Source organism: Danio rerio, chromosome 16 (genome assembly GCF_052040795.2).
Source record: "Danio rerio strain M-AB ecotype USA chromosome 16, GRCz13ab, whole genome shotgun sequence".
Taxonomy (NCBI): domain Eukaryota; kingdom Metazoa; phylum Chordata; class Actinopteri; order Cypriniformes; family Danionidae; genus Danio; species Danio rerio.
In genome coordinates this window covers 22,513,280-22,530,813 of record NC_141036.1, presented here as the reverse complement: position 1 = coordinate 22,530,813, position 17,534 = coordinate 22,513,280, and the positions used below count along the sequence as shown (strand labels likewise).

Sequence of the window (17,534 nt, the reverse complement as noted above, 5' to 3'; positions counted from 1 at the left end):
CACGTCCAGCTTTAATTGTTATCAAATAATTAGGTTTTTATCTGTTTCGTTGTGTAAATTCAGTTCAGTTCATCTTTATCTCTATAGAGCTTTTGTAATTTAGATTGTGTCAAAGCAGCTTCACATAGAAGTGTGTGTAAATTGAAACTTTCAGTTTTCAGAGTTGAAGTTTAGTTCAGTTAAGTATGGTTTAAATTTCACTGCTGAAAGTCCAAACAATGAAGAGCAAATCCATCGATGCACAGCAGCACAAGTCTCAATACTAAAGTTAGATTAAAGATATCTTCTGTATTATTTTATTTAAAAGTACATCTTTTGTTTGTTCTGTATATATACGTTCTGGTAAACTATGTTACTTTGATTATAAAAAGGCATAGCACTGCATTTGAAATTTAATTTTTAATTTTTATTGTATTTATTATGCTTTAAACAACAGATACATGACAATGTAGCAAACAAACTAATGCCAGGGCAATAACAGCACCAAAATAAATAAAACAAACATTAAAATCCTGAGAATATTTAATTATAAATAATTAAATAAAATTCTTATAATTACAAACAAGCAGGACCTTAATCAACATTAACCGAACATTTTGAAACTAGAGCACAAACTGTTTTAATGGCCTTTCTATTAGCACTATGCTGAATAGTGCGAATGTAATTTTTTAGGTCCTTATAAAGTTGGAAAATGTACACTTATGAATATGAAACTTAAACAACAAAATAAACAGATTAATAACAAAAACTTGAATATTCAGATTATCATATTTATCATTCATTTTCTTGTTGGCTTAGTCCCTTCATTAATCCGGAGTCGCCACAGCGGAATGAACCGCCATCTTATCCAGCAAGTTTTTACGCAGCAGATGCCCTTCCAGCCCCATCTCTGGGAAACATCCACACACATATTCACACATACACTCATACACTATGGACAATTTAGCCTACCCAATTCACCTGTACCGCATGTCTTTGGACTGTGGGGGAAACCGAAGCATCCGGAAGAAACCCACGCGAAGGCAGGGAGAACATGCAAACTCCACACAGAAATGCCAACTGAGCCGAGGTTCGAACCAGCGACCTTCTTGCTGTGAGGCGACAGCACTACCTACTGCGCCACTGCCTCGTCCTTATCATATTTAAACAACCAAAAATTACATTTTTAAAATGCAAATTAGCAATAAACCATTTCTGATAAAGACTGAAGCATCATATCGACGCTTTTACATAACCACAGTGCCAAAAGATGTGGGATACAGTTTCCTAAAGCACTGAAATAAAAGCATTTGACTTGTTCTGTGATTGTCTTTAGCTAGTGGGAAACACTGAAAGCCCTTTAGACATGTCTCATTAATTTGTCCAACTTGTTTAGGATACATCATTAGCAGACATAAATTTTGTCAACTCTGTTATTGTGATATATTTCAGTTATTTACTCGTTCTCTCTTAAAAGCAATATTAACATGATGAAAATGCAAAAAAATTATATTTTAGACACACCATGTGACATCTGGTTTGAGGTTAGCATCTTGAGCTAAAGCACAAAATGGTGGAAAATGTCAACTCTGTTAGTGGTTTAAAGAGGTAAACAACAATTTAAACAATTAATAGAATCAAATGTTCCCTATCATGCATATTTAAGCATTATTTAACATTAATAATGGATTCAGTTTACTGTAAATTATAATTTTTTTGTACAACATATCATTCCAGTTTAAGGAAAATGAATAGAAAATGAAATGTACCCGCAATTCTGAAATAACGGAGTCATTTATTTAAAGGGATATTTATTTCAGCACTATGGCAAATGTGGACTGCACTGTCAAAGCCATTATGTGAAGGCAACTAAATCTGTTTAAGGAAAAAGATTGCTGCAAACCATTTAAGTTCAAAAACCAATCTATATGAGTGCTGTGAACTTAATCCAAAAGTATGTTCTACACGGTATGAATGTGAGCAGTATGAATGGAATTTGTATGTACTACCTCAGCCATTTTGTCATGGTCACGTGACCTACCTACGTCAATTACATCGCTTCACTCCCACTCATAAATTCTCTCATGGGGCATCATGGGATATAGCATTGTGCATGGGATGCACACTTCAGAATCTTGCCAGAAATAGTAGGTCATCCAGGTACTTCTCGCATACTGATTTCGGAATTTTATGAATTTGAACATACAGTACTACTCGGCTCGCATACTGATTTCAGCGTTTTGTATAGTATGGAAGTATGCGGTTTCGGACGCAGCCATTAAGTACGTGTTGATTGAGAATTAATGATGAAGACCTGCTGTTAACAAGCAGAATAACTGAAGAGAAATGCAAAACCACAGCCAACTTCAGTCACAGCCTTAAAAAATAAAACACATTTAATGTCTAAAAAAATAAACTCAGAGGATCATTAAACAACTCCACAAACAGTATCAACAGCTTTGCTTATTGCTAACTTGCAGAGTTTATTTGTTATTTTTTTACTGAAAATCAGTAAAAATCAGGGTCGGAGCGGGACTCCTTTTTAGCCCTGGAGTTTCAAGCCTTAGACCGGCCCACCTCAGTTCACAACTGAATATATTAAAATAACATCATTTCCAATTCAGTTTCTAATGGCACTATCACGTCTTTTTCATCCAGTCCTTTGTAACGGTGGTCCTACAAAAAAAATTTAATAAAATATGTACACCTATATAAGTAACCCAAAGAGTATTATATGTCTTAAGAGTAAAAATTAAAAAAACAAAAAAATTACTCAGGAGAAGTTTGTAATCGAGTCGACGGCGTCATAACGCAACATGCTGACCACTGGATCACAATGGCGCTGTTGTACTGGTGCATTTGTAATAAACCAAGTATTTCACTGTTACCTGCAAGACTTTTTTTAACCACAGGATTACTGTCTATTTGCTGCTTAATCTTTTTCCTCCCTTTTTAGATTTCTGATCAAGTTATGTCAGATTTATTAATGTGGTGAATCATCTGATTTTCATTGAGCAGGTTTAATATTCATTAATATTAATTTTTCGAATTCTTTCACTAAGGTGCTGCTGTTTGAGGTCAAATGATAATTACGTCATCATTAACCTGCAGGCTGCATTTTGCTCATGGGGCTGTGAGAAAATAAATAAAAAGAGCGGAGCTGCGGCAAAATATTGAATAAAAAGAGTGAGGCTATGGTCAAAAAAAAAAAAAAAGTGCGACGCTGAGAGTGCAAGCAGCTAGGGACACCGGCCCTATCGAACAAAAAACGGACTGGCCCACCGGGAATTCTTCCAGTCCTTCCGATTAGCCAATCTGGGCCTGGTGAAAATAATAATTTTCTTAGAAATCACCACTGATGTGAAAAGTGTTTGCTTTGTGGAACTCTATGACTTTCACTTTACTGATAATAATTCCCCTGTTGCAGAAGAAGGAAACCCAGCAGAGCTTTGAAAGCACATTGAACATCTGAACCACCTTAAACATCAAGAATCAGAGTCTGAATCTCAATGATGGAAACATATTCCTTGCTGCAGTGCATGTTGGGAGCCATAGATGAGTTTTGAATGATTCTCAAAACTTGTATTACAGCACGAAATGTGTTAATGTCGATGAGACTCACTCTGATTCTTGAAGTCTGTGTGTTTGCATTAAATCTTGCAAAGGGCTTTTGTAAACGCCTGCCAGAAATAAGGTCAAGCTGGTTAGTAATAAATGAAGCTGCAGTTTACTGTTTGTTGAGTTGTTTAATGATCCTCTGCTGAGATTTTGAGAGATTAAATGTGTTTTAATTTTTTAAGACAGAAGTGAGATGTATTTTTTGTGTTTCTCTTCAGTAAATCTGCTTGTTAACAGCAGATGTTAATCATTAATGCTTAGCATGTAATTGATCACTTAAATAACTCTTTTCAAATTGCGAAAAATTAGCTCCAGTACATTTTGAGTTAACAAATGTAATTTTATTTGATCAATTTGACTTAGGTTTTTACAGTGTGGAGACATTGAGAATCATGTAAAAGAGTACATAAATATTTATTGATTTCCACAGAAGACAAAAAAGGATTTGGAAATGAAGTGAGTGGGAGTAAATGTTGACTCGAGTGTATTCTTGGGTATTCCTTAGTATCACTTTAAGGTATTTTTCTGTGGGAAAGAAAGAACCGAAAGCTTTTAGAGTGGCACCACAAACTTTTTCCACTGACAATATACTGAGATTCATATTAATAGTTCAAAATGTGCATCACTTGTAGCTTTCTGGTATTGGAGATGATATTGTTCTTTGAAGGCTGTATGACATACATTATACCTGTGGTCCTGTCCAAGCAGACTAACAGCACAATTGCAACTGTGATATTGCTTTTTATTAAAGAGAAGACACATTTTAGACACATTAGTGCTAGTTATCTTTGGTATTTTTGCTCTGCAGCTGAAAATAGCTGAACAGTAGAGCTTTCAGAGTACTACTTGAATGACCATAGTAGTCATTCTGAGACTACACCAATAATAATGTTCATTTAAGACTGTACCTAATTGAATTTTTATCACATCATATCTACATTCAGCATGTAGAATTAAGCTTTAAATGTCTGTTATCCTATTTTATTAAGTCATAACCCTAAAAATATCTTTCTTATAATATAGCCTATAATTGATTTCTAGTCTGTCCGTGTGGTGTAAACAGTGATGTGAAAAAAAGACTTTGCCCTCTTACTGATGTCTTTTTTGGCATGTTTGTTACACTTTAATGTTTCAGATCATCAAACTAGTTTAAATATTAGTCGAAGATAACACAAGTAAACTGATCATGCAGTTTTGAAATGAAGGTTTTCAAACAAAATCCAAAACGACATAGCCCTGTGTGAAAAAAATGTTTGCCCCGTAAACCTAATAGCTGCTGGGCCACTCTTAGCAGCAACAACAGTAATCAAGCTTTTTCAATTACTTGCAATGAGTCTGTTACAGTGCTGGGGAAAAATTAAGCCCACTCATCTTTGCAGAATTGTTGTAATTTAGCCCCACTGGAAGGTTTTTGAGCATTTTGAGCACAGCATCTTAATTGGATTCAGGTCAGGATTTTGACAAGGCCACTCCGAAGTCAGAATTTTGTTTTTCTTCAATTATTTTAAAAGTGGACATGCTGGTGTGCTTTGGATCATTGTCTTGCTCCAGAACAAGTATGCTTTAACTTAAGGTCAGTAACAGATGGCTGGACATTCTCTTTCAGGATATGTTTTCATTTATCACAGGAAGTCGTCCAGGTTCTGAAGAAGCAAAACAGACCATCACTGTTTACTATTGGTATGATGTAGAATGAGAGGTAGTGAGGTGGGGGGTACAGGGTGGATACAGAATCGGGAAACCTTTACAGGCCAGGATTCGAACTTGGGATGCCCGGAGAGCTGTGCAATTAAATGTCGGCTCACTATTCAATTCACCTTTATTTATATAGCGCTACATTGTGTAGATTGTGTCAAAGCAGCTTGAATTAAATACTAACTAACTATTTTTCTATTGCGCTAAAGTTTTTGTTTACCCATTTCTTGCTGGAAAATAAAGTTAATATTTTAATGCATGTATTTTCTGTCTTTTTTTTCTTTCTTTCTAAAATATGGTACTTCTTTGCTTCCAATTAAAGTTTGCAATATTATGATTAAAATAAATGCTAACCTAAACAAATGGTAATGGGAAAAAAAATTAACTGGAAAATACTGTTGAGAAGTAATCTCTAATGCACTCTATCAGCTTCCAGTGATCAGAAAAACTGCATTATTATCATTTTAAGTACTCAAGATTCATGAGGTGTTACTGAAATATGTTCAAAATGAAATCATTCCAGGCGTGAAGTTTCTTTGAGTAATGTGGGACTGAGAATGTGTGAGTGAGTGAGAGGCAGCAGTGACTTGACGTGACTGCTGTGTTTCAATCCTTTCAAACCACTGAAAGCAGGAAAGGGGAATTGCGAGAGCGTGACTTTTCATATCCTCAGATAATGTTCAGAGACCTTAAACTTCAGTTGACCACCAGACTCCACTTCCTCTACTGGTGGCTTTCTGACAGGAATTCTGACTGTATGAATGTGGATGAATGAGATGCGTGTACTGAAATAACCTCAGGTAATTATTGCAACTAAGAAGTGACTTTATCATGAAGATCAGGGCTGGTAAGTGTGCAATAAACGTTTGAATGGTACCAGTATATCCTGTATATTTAAAAAATATATTTATTTGTGATTTTAATTTACAGAAATTGTACATTTTATGTATTTATATGTTTATGTATGCTTTACAGTAATATTAACTGATCCTTATCACAGCTCTAAATATTTTATGCTGATAATTTAACTCAGTATAAGCAATTTTATTGGCATTTTTGTTGTTTGAAAAACTATCATGCGGAAAAGTAAAAAAGGAAACAATAGAAACCCCACACAATTAGTAATTATTTAATAATAAAAGGAATTTTTTTTGGTTTGACCTTATATTGACTGCATGTTGGGAATATGTCCAAAACACGCATAGAGAGACCAATAAAAGGTACTTTTAATGGTTAAAATTTGACGATTTGTTGTGTTTTACTTGTAGTGGAGATCATTACATTTGATTAATGATTTTCATTGGTAAATTTATGTTGTACCAGGGTTGTTAATTAAAGGTTTATTATTTTGGTTATTTTTGTGTAACTTGGGACTTTTATGTTTCTTCTTGTGATTACTCTGTTTTAGTCTGTCTGTTCTTTGTTAAAATTGGTATCAAACGGAAGTTAAGACTGTAATTTTCTCCAATATTGTGACATCCAATTGAAATGGTTCCTGAAATGAGAAAATAAAAGAAGGGCGGTATATGAATGGATGAAAGCAATAAATGAAACAATTTTTATAAAAAAAAAAACCCCTGAAAAATCACATATACATACATATTCACAGCCTTTGCTTAATACTTTGTTGATGTACCTTTGCCGGCAATTACAGCCTTTTTGAACATGATGCCACAAGCTTGGCACACCTGTGTTTAATAGGTGCTCAAGCTCTATCAGGTTGGCTGGGAACTCATGTCGTGCAGCTATTTCAGATCTCTCAAGAGATTTTCAATGGGATTTAGGTCTGGGCTCTGGCTGGGCCACTCAAGGACATTCACTGAGTTGTTGTGAAGCCACTCCATTGATATTTTGGCTGTGTGCTTCTGGTCATTGTCCTGCTGAAAGTCAAGTGCTCTTCGAAGCAGGTTTTTATTCAGGATGTCTCTGTACATTGCTGCATTTATCTTTCCCTCTGTCCTGACTAGTCTTCTTGCTGCTAAAAACATCCCCACAGCATGATGCTGCCACCACCATGCTTCACTGTAGGAATGGTATTAGCCTGGTGATGAGCGATGCCTGGTTTTCCCCAAGTGTACCGCATGGCATTTACTCCTAAGACTTCAATTTGAGTCTCATCAGAGCAGAGAGTTTAGTTTTTTATGGTCTGAGAGTTCTTCAGATGCCTTTTGGCAAATTCCAGGCATGGAGTGTTTTCCGTCTGGTCCCTCTACCAAACAGGCGTAATTGTTGGATTGCTGCACAGATGGTTGTCCTTAAGGTTCTCCTCTCTCCACAGAAGGATGTTGGTGCTCAGACAGAGTGACTATCAGGTTTTTGATCACCTCCCTGACTAAAGCCCTTTTCCCCTGATGACTCAGTTTAGATGGCCTGCCAGCTCTAGAAAGAGTACTGGTAGTTCCAAACGTCTTCCACTTACAGATGATGGAGGACACTGTGCTCATTAGAACTTTCGGAGCAGCAGAAACTGCACTGTAACCTTCCCCAGCCCTGTGTCTTGAGGCAATCCTGTTTCGGAGGTCTACAGACAAATCCTTTGTCTTCATGCTTGGTTTGTGCTTCAACATGCACTGTCAACCCTGGGACCTTATATAGACAGGCATATGCCTTTTCAAATCATGTCCAATCACCTGAATTTACCACAGATCAACTTCAATTCACTGCTGAAACATCTCAAGAATGATCAGTGGAAACAGAATGCACCTGAGCTCAATTTAGAGAATCACATGATCATGTTGCTATTTTTCTGTGCTACACAGTAAACATATTTTTCTTCTGCATTAAACGCTTTAGGTAAAGGTTGTGAAGTCTACATGGCACACAGATCTTACGGGCCATCAGGACTGGGCAGGAGAGGTCACCCATTTCCCTTTATACCTCTAAACAGAGCAGGGCACTCATTCTGGGGTTATGGTGAGTGAATTTAAAGTGTAATATTGTTGAAGTTGATATATGAAACATGAGTTTGTAATTGAGTTGCAAAATCACATACTCAATTAAATTATTGTTAAACTGTGCCTAACAGGCCCTGTGCACCAAAAAAAAAAAAAAAACATATTGATAACAATAATTGTAACAACAGTAGAACTCTTTTTTTTTGGTGCTTAATAAAACTCTTTGTATAAGAAAAATAGTTTAATAAATATTTTATCAATAAAAGTCTTTTAATATTATTGATATTAATATTGTTAACATACATTCTATTATTATGCAATGTTTGTCTGGTCTTACATCTTGCAGTTTCTGTTAAGGTAAAAAAAACAACAACACAAAACAAGCAAACAAAAACGTTATACTTGGCCAACAGCATGCACCAGTTAGGTTACTTTTATTTTTATTGATGAGATCTTTTAGTAAAAATCACAGAGCTTGAAGTGAAACTGAAAACAGAAAATACATGTTCCTCTATGATGCCTTTATGTCTGTTGTTTTGTTAAAACTGAGTGCCCTTGTCTCTTTGTAGATTATGAGCTTATAATATTTCACTGCATCAGAAATACAAAATTCAGTTTGACGTTACAGTGTCTATTGCATTTTTTTTATATGGGCAAGTTTGTCAAAAGTAACAAAATGCACACTATGTGATAGCTACTCCGTAAATAAATGACTCTGTAAAACAACTGATCACGTTTTGTTGTATTTTTAGATTTGAAAAACAAATAGACAGGAAATGAAGAACCCCTAACCACAGCATAAACAGGGTTCTTCAGTAAAATATAGTTCTAAATGGAACTGTTTATATAATAGAATCAAATGAGCATATTATAATGATTTCTGAGGAAAGTGATTGACTCTGAGGACTGGAGTAATGATTATGAATATTCAGTTTTACAATCATGAGAATAAAGTCATTTTTAAATACAGTGCCAGCTAATGCCTAAAGCACTAGTGCAGTACTGTTTACATATCCATGTTTAATTTTTTTGTCTCTTTATTGCAATAATAAAGGGCAGTGTTTAATTTGACCTCCTTTGGTACAAAACTAACTTAAACGGTTTTGGAGAGGAGAGAGTCTGGATGTTTTATGAAATAATGGGATATATAACATCAACCATTCCCACTTCTTCTTTAGATTTAGGTTGTCACAACTTTCTCTATCCAGGTGGTCCCATACTTTTTCTATGATATTAAGGTCTGGAGTGGAGGCCATTACATAACTTTTTTTTACATACACAATTTCACTGCATAAAACAATTTCCAATGAAGTGCTTCCCAGAAGGAATGGTACATGGCATGTTACCATAACTAAAAACTACAAATGTAATGGATGCCTAAACAAATGCAATAAATGGATAAATATTTACACAACAGTTCTGTTCAAACTGGCTGATAGCCGTGTGATGTTCTGCAATAACAGCACTCGTACAGCTTCTCCACCCTTCTGTATTACTCCACAAAATTAGAGTGACGGCAGATAAAAAAAAACTCACTATACAGTTTGACAAATATTGTAGCTATTGGACAACATAATGTACTTTTGAGACTTTTTAAGGCTTTTTTAATGTAGTTGTTTAGATAGCAAATATGCAGTTCATTTATAAGGATAGTGCCTATTTTAAATATTTTTTAATTTCGGAGATACAGTCTGTCGGCATCCATCAGCCTGTCATACTGAACAGAGCAAAGACAGTTGTAGTTCTGCCACAAGACATAATAGGCACTTAGAGGGGGAAAACCCTAATCATTATAAAACTGGTAATTGACTATCTAAGTGATCTCTCTCTTTTGTATGTTGTAATGCTGTATTTATACCATAGGCAGTAATGTTACTGGTAGTGTTTGCTTTGCTTTGCTTTGGCTTTTTCTGGGTTAACTTTTGTGATTTCCCGATTGCAACATAGAAATACTGGGAAATGACTCCTGACTGATGACATTTCATGCCTTTCAGCCTTATAATCTTAAAATGTGAGCAAAGTCACCTGTTTTGTCATCATTTTAGACATTGCACTAGAGAATCATTCAAATACTAGCTCTAAAGTGACTTTGTGAAGTAGCAATGGTTTTTGCTGTTCTGACGTTTGCTGCAGATGTGAATGAATGGTTGAAAAATGTAGTTTCTCGTTCAAAAGGGACATTAGACTCTTTGTGTTTGATTTTAATATTTATATACATGGTTATGCCATCGAAATGTTCTATGTCTGTTCTATATCACCACAAGTGCCAATATACAGCCATATCGCACTGCTACTTGTGTGAAATTGTGCTCACACACACACACACACACACACACACACACACACACACACACACACACACACACACACATATATATATATATATATATATATATATATATATATATATTGGGATTATAAGGTTCTATCTGCGTTCTGAATGATTTTGAGATTTTGAGCTTCAAAGTTTTTGCATTCCATAGCAAACAGTATGGGCTCTATTTTGATGGTCCATGCGCAGAGCGCAAAACGCAGGGCGCAAACGCTTTCAGGGCGTGTCAGAATGCATTTTAGCTAATTTAAGGACGGGAAAATCTGCTTTGCGCCATGGCGCATGGTCTAAAAGGGTTGAGTTTATTTTCTGAATGAGTTATTGGTGTGTTTTGAGAGTAAACCAATTAGAGCCTCATCTCCCATTCCCTTTAAGACCCAGCTGCGTCGCGCCATAAGCGCATTTTGACGTAAAGTAAGTTCACTTTTAATAAAACAAATATAAATGTGGATATAATAAATAATACTGCTAATAATAATAACATTATACAGAAGCAAATTGAATGAACTCGAAAAAGCCTCCCGAGATGAAGAAAGCAAGGCAGTGGTTTTTAAATCTTCATGTAGGCTAGAAATTAATATGTTTTGTAATATTTTAATCATTTATATTTATATCCTCTATATATCCTTATATATATATATATATATATATATATATATATATATATATATATATATATATATATATAATATCCTTAAGATATAATATCTTTTTCATATGTAAAGATATTTGCGTATTGCTCTGCATCTTGTGTGTATTGTGTAAGCCAGGCGCACTTTGCGCCAGACAATAGACCAACTTTGTTCTGGTCTAAACATCAGAGTATTTACAGTTTCTCAAAATAGCAACGCGCCAAAACACGCCTGCTTTATTAGACCAGAACGCCTATGGGCGCACATTTGAGCGCAAATGCATTTGCTAGTTAAACAGTGTTGCGCAACACCCCAAAATGACCCTTGTGCCGAGCTAAAAGTACCAAAAGACTATTGCGCCACGCCTTGCTACACGTTGCGCCGGGTGTATGATAGGGCCCTATGCGTGTAACATTTGTTTTTTGTTTTTTTTAAATAAAAAGTCTTAAAATCTTATAAAAAACATACCATAATGTAAATAAGTTGTCATTTAATAAAAATATATCAATAACTCAATTTTGACAAAAAATGTCAGATAGAACCCTATAATTCTAAGGTGACGATATATAAATATATACACCAATGTGCTTTTTTACTAACTTGGATCTCCTCTTGACTCTTCATTGTGACGTTCTGGAGTGTGGGCAGGAATTTGTTAGCTGTTATTGTGAGAGAGAAACTTGGATGGGGAAGTGTAATGTGCCTGAAAGAGGAAACGCTGAAAGCTTCACACATCCTTGCATAAATAGGATAGTGCATTCATGAGATGTCCTTTCATCAGCTTCCTGTTTGACTCTAAAAACTGAAAAGCTTCTTTTGTAATTTGTCGGTTTCTCAGAAATGGAAGAAGAATAACATGATGAGCAACAGGTTTGCTATTACTAACTGGCCAATGGAGGCAAGACAATTTGGGTGAAGAGCCTAAAAAAGACAAGCTTATCAGTATGTTTCCTTAGTTGAGTGAGTACATGAACAATAGAAAACATTTTTTGAAATTACAGGATTATAGTAATTAAAATCTCTGCTTAAAAGGAAGATCCATTGAGAGTATCATATTATTTTCAGATTATTGGTGTTCATGTAAAAGTACTGATTTGTAGTTGCCTGAAAAAAGATCTAAGACAGTCTAAAAGATATGAGCTACAAAGCCAAGTTCACCTCTTTGATGCATTGAAGTAAATATTTCCTTGCCAAAATGAACCTTAACAAGACAACAGCAAAGGTCAGTTTCACACTTGTGATTCGCTATGGATCAGAGTATGTTGTGAATCATAGAGCCAGCGTAATGATGAGCTTACATACGTACCAGTGATCTAATCTTAGATTTAATCCATTTGGAGATCAATCAATAAGAGTGCAGACAGAGGTGGAGCAGAACGAGAGCTATTGTGCTCTATATTGGGAGCCATTTCAGGCTTGACGCAGAACACGGTCTCTAAGCAACAGCATCAGATTTTAAAGTAACTGAGCTGTCTACATTTTCAAAGCACTAGGTAAACAACTTACCTGCATTTGCCAGCACACATCTCTTAAAACCTACTAAAATGAACAGATTTAGCATTAGACCAATGCTCTAACCACACCTTGAATTCTGAAGGGACCAAAACCTAAACCTAATAGGAAAGCTTTAGTCAGGCTGTCAACACACAAACACAGATCCTGCTTATTTTACTTACTCAAAACCTCCAGTAAGGTAAGTAAGCATATCAGATTTTTTGGTGGTTAGCAATAAGCATATTTTCAGACTAAAAGCTATATATATTTTTTTTCTCGAATTTGATTTGCTAATAGTCTTGCTTCTCTTCACTCATGTGTATCACTTCACCTGCACTGAGAGCCAAGCTGAGGACTAAACTTACTATAGCTTGACAAATACTGCAGGTGTTGTAGCATATGGTATATATTTGAAACGTTTTTTGAACGTGCAATTTAACTCTCCTGTTTCCACCAAGACTGTTCACCAGGAGCTCCACAGTGCCGGGCTGCTAAAGTCAAACTTTTGATCATGCCAAGCATTGTTTCAATAATGCCATATTGTTCTCTGATAAATCCACCTTCACTGTCTTTCCCACATCTGAGAGAGTCACAGTTTCGAGAAGCCCCAAAGAAGCATACCACTCAGACTGTTGCATATATACACTTCCCAGCCACTTTATTAGGTACAGCTGTTCAAGTGCTCGATAATGCGATTTTCTAATCAGCCAATTACATGGCAGCAAAATAAATGAATTTAGACACAGACAAGGTCAAGGTGATTGGTTCAGTAATAATTCAGTTAGCAAAATTCAAGTGGCTCAAATCTGGCCCACACCAGACACTTACATCTGGCCCACATACCGCATAAAATGATGGCACTTGGGCGGCCCACTCCTATTTGCCAGGTCAGCCAGAATTCAACCAAATAAACCAGAACCCTACATCCTACACACCCTGGGTGTGGCAAATCACAAAAATCCCAGCATGCATTGCAGTATGAATACATTCTATAGCTCATTGATACTCCAGTTTTCATTATTTGCTTTTTATTCTGCTGTTTATGCTGACGTTGTTGATTTTGTCAGTTTTAGTATCCTGTTTGTGATGTTTGTGAATTTTCTTCAAGTTGTTATTAGTTACCATTGTTGAGGATCATACGCTGCTCATGGATGTCTCTGTGAGCAGAAGTTAAACCATATAATTTTTTTTTGCTTATAATAAGCTTATAAATAATTCTGTGGCATGTGCATGCATGGTATTATGTTACTTCTAACAATAAATTAAAGATTGGTGAACATTAGTGAATTATATATTATTTTTATCACAGGTTGTGCCTCACTTCATTTTATTTTGTTTTTTTTTATTTAGTTTTTTTTTACTTGACTTGTTTGCTGTAATTAATACAATTTTAAGCAAAGTTCTTAAAAGTTACAGCAGCCCAAAACAAAATGAATATTAAGAGGTTCAGGGCTATGAGCCCAACTAAAGCAAACACTTTTCTTCATGGTGGTGACTTTAGTCTACGTGGTCCACAAATGTTTTAAGATAACTGGGCCAAATTTGCCATATTTTCTCTGGGCCATTATAGGCTCACTGCCACATTAGCCAGAGTTTACTGTGCCGAATATTTGCCATATGTTTTAAAATAACCGGGCCACATTTGCCATATCTTATTGTGGGCAAAAAACCTGAGCGACAGAGGATTAAAGCAGAATTCTGTTCTTTAGGTTTACAATCCTAAAAAGAATGAAAGAACCTGGGGGATATTTCGATTTCGATCTTAATTTTAAATCTCATATTAATCAAGTTACAAAAACTAGTTTTTATCATTTACGAAATATTGCCAAAATTCGTTCTTTCCTATCTTTTGATGATGCCAAGAAATTAATTCATGCTTTTATTTTCTCTTGGCTTGATTATTGCAATGCTATTTATACTAATTTACCTAAGGGTTCTATAATGAAGTTGCAACTGATACAAAATGCAGCCGCCAGAGATTTAATGAAATATTTAATGAAATTGAAGAAACGAGAGCACATCACAGCCGTATTAATAGAATTATACTGGTTACCTGTGCACCAACGAATAGATTTTAGATTCTTTTATTGGTTTATAAAGCACTACACAACATGACACCTTCTTACATTTCCGACTGTTTATCAAAATATAATATAAACCATTTGCTACGCTCTTCTATCGCTGCACTTTAAGAATTTTACTCTGTAAACCTGATGCGATCTGGCGGCACTTCTTTCAGCCATTATGCTTTAAAAATTTGGAACTGTCTTCCTCTTGAAGTGAAAGAATCCCCTAGTATTCATGTTTTTAAACAGCGTGTTAAGACACATCTTTTTAAAATTGCGTCTGAATACACAAGCTTTTAAGTTGTATGCATTTTATCTATATTGTTGTAGGTTTATGTGTGTATGTATGGTGTGTGCTTGCATATGTAAGGACTATTGTGTGCATGCTCATTTAGATATATGCGTATATTTTGTGTACATGAATGCTTTTATCTGAGTATATGTGACAAGTTTATGTGGTCTATTTTATTGTTTTTTTTGTTGTTGTTTGTGAGGCACTTTGAGTTGCATGTATGTTGGAAAAGTGCTTTACAAATAAAATGAATTATTTTTATTTTTATTATTATTATTATTATTATTATATTCTATGCTTTAGGCTCACAGCCACATTAGCCAGAGCTTACTGTGTCAAATTTTCGCCAAGAGTGGCCCACATATGTTTTAAAATAACTGGGCCATAATAATTGTGCCAAATTTACCATTTTCCACATGGACTACATTAGGCTCACATTCAGATTACATTTTGCCATAAGTGCAAAATCTTTGCCTTAAATGGCTCATATATGAATTTGAATATTTGCCCCCTTAGCCATTGTACAAGTGGGCCACTTCAGGCTCACATTCATTTTGTCTAAGCCGAAGAATGACCACCAGTGCCACATAACTGGCTAAAGTGGCCCACATTTGTATACTAATTGGGACTCATAACCGGTTATGTACTAACGTCATTTATCACTTATGTCATATGGTGGAAGCTTACTATGGCAAGGGAGGAGACCGTGAGTTGGTAAAACGCTCCAACTACCTAAAAAGCAAATAATTGTGCACAATTCACTGCTTGTGAGTTTGTTGGACAGCCTTTTTCTGACAGGGATATCAGAACCATAAACTCTCTCTCTGTGGCCTCTTTGACCTGCTGGTGTTTTTGTGAGGTAACATTTATCTTTCCTCTTGGCTCTTACAACAATAACGTTACTTGTGGATCCAGACACGAGCATGTCTGCAGAGCGAGTTTTTTCCACCGTGTCATCATCCATAGTGGATGTGCTGATCGCCGCAGCCTTTTAACATCAGTGTTCATGGCACTAGGTGCATTCGACTTAATGCCACACTGCGCAGACCGATCGAAATCTGTCTTAAAGTGATGCATACCAGTTAGAAATTTTGTCCGGCTTTAGCATCGTAGACGCTACATGACTGTCACATGTGGCATCAAAGTACCAAGACAGCGCTCCGAGATCAGACAATTGACTCAGCCGGTGCAGCATCTAAAGATCGACTGCAGGTGGTGCGATGACGACACCGATATTACATCGATTTTATTGGCCAAGTTCATTGCGTGACAACAACCACCTGTGTTTTGCATTTATTATTGGACAATTTCCATCTCACAAATTTCAAAACATATTTTTACTGCAGTATCATCTTTTGTTAAAGTTTTTTTTATAAATGCTAGATTGTTTGCAAAGGTTTATTTTTTACCTTTTTTTATACAGACTATTTACTGCAGTCAGCTCCATGAATGATTAAAATTATATATTTTAGTTAATACCTAAATATTAACTCAAATAAGTCTTATAGAGTTGTCATAGCCTGATTATAATAATTTATCCTGCAAACGTATATTAACAAATTAAGTAAAAAAAACTATATTATTAATTAATTATAAAATTATTCATATGATTTAAAAAAAATTTCCCTATCAAGCCGTTTATGCAGAAATTTTAAAAGTGTATCTGTAAATAAATGAATAAATGTAAACCTTTTTCCTGAACAGCGCCACAGCTGCGCTGACTGTTAGAGCCTATGGCAGACTTTTCTGTTGAGTGATTAATCATAGGCATCTACTCACTCAAAAACACTTAAAAAGCAAGTGGGATAATATTTAATATTTGTTTATTTGCTATTAATGCTCATGTTGTTCTGTGCATGTACTTCAGTCTTGTTTGATACATTCAAAAAGAGTACATGTTTTTTTAGTACATATTGTATATCTGACTGCTTGCATTAAAGAACAAAATTAATATAAATAGATAAAATTAATACAAAAGAATATAAATTTTAACACCAGAATTATTGTTTTGCTTAGTAAAATATCACATTGTTTGTGGAAAGAATCAGCAATGTACTGTGATGCACTGAGATATCGAATTGAACCAAACCGATGGCATAATAATTGTAACCGAACCAAACTGTGAGACCAGTGTACTCACACCCCTAATATATATATATATATATATATATATATATATATATATATATATATATATATATATATATATATATATATATATATATATATATATATATATATATATATATAATATTAGCCCCCCTGAATTTTTTTTTCTTTATTCTAACCAAAATAAAACAAAGACTTTTTGAGAAAAAAAAAAAAAAACATTACAGGAAATATTGTAAAAAGAAAAAAAACTTTGCTCTGTTAAACATTAATTGGGAAATATTTGAAATGGTTAATACATTTCACTTCAGCTTTACTTATAAAATATGTTGGCGGGCAACATTTTTCATATCGTACTTCTGGGACTAAAGGTCCTCTTAAAAGCCCTCAATGTCTATTGTGGTTACAGCCCTGCATTGGGCT

General features: G+C 35.1%; 1 protein-coding gene across 19 annotated transcripts in view; it reads left to right on the top strand.

Annotated features, from left to right (window-relative positions):
• The window catches only part of hdac9b (histone deacetylase 9b), a 180,104-nt gene that overhangs the window by 27,368 nt on the left and 135,202 nt on the right, over positions 1-17,534 (top strand). For 9 of the 19 annotated variants that reach the window (XM_087285428.1, XM_087285420.1, XM_087285419.1 and 6 more), the window contains exon 2: positions 8,086-8,205. The exons of 2 other annotated variants lie outside the window; for them this stretch is intronic. In XM_087285428.1, coding sequence (XP_087141554.1) covers positions 8,106-8,205 — 100 coding nt within the window. In that variant the 5' untranslated portion in view covers positions 8,086-8,105. Of the gene's footprint in view, positions 1-5,808; positions 6,140-8,085; positions 8,206-17,534 lie in introns of those variants that run through there. 8 more of the 19 variants (XM_087285417.1, XM_087285409.1, XM_087285410.1 and 5 more) reach the window with 7 other exon arrangements.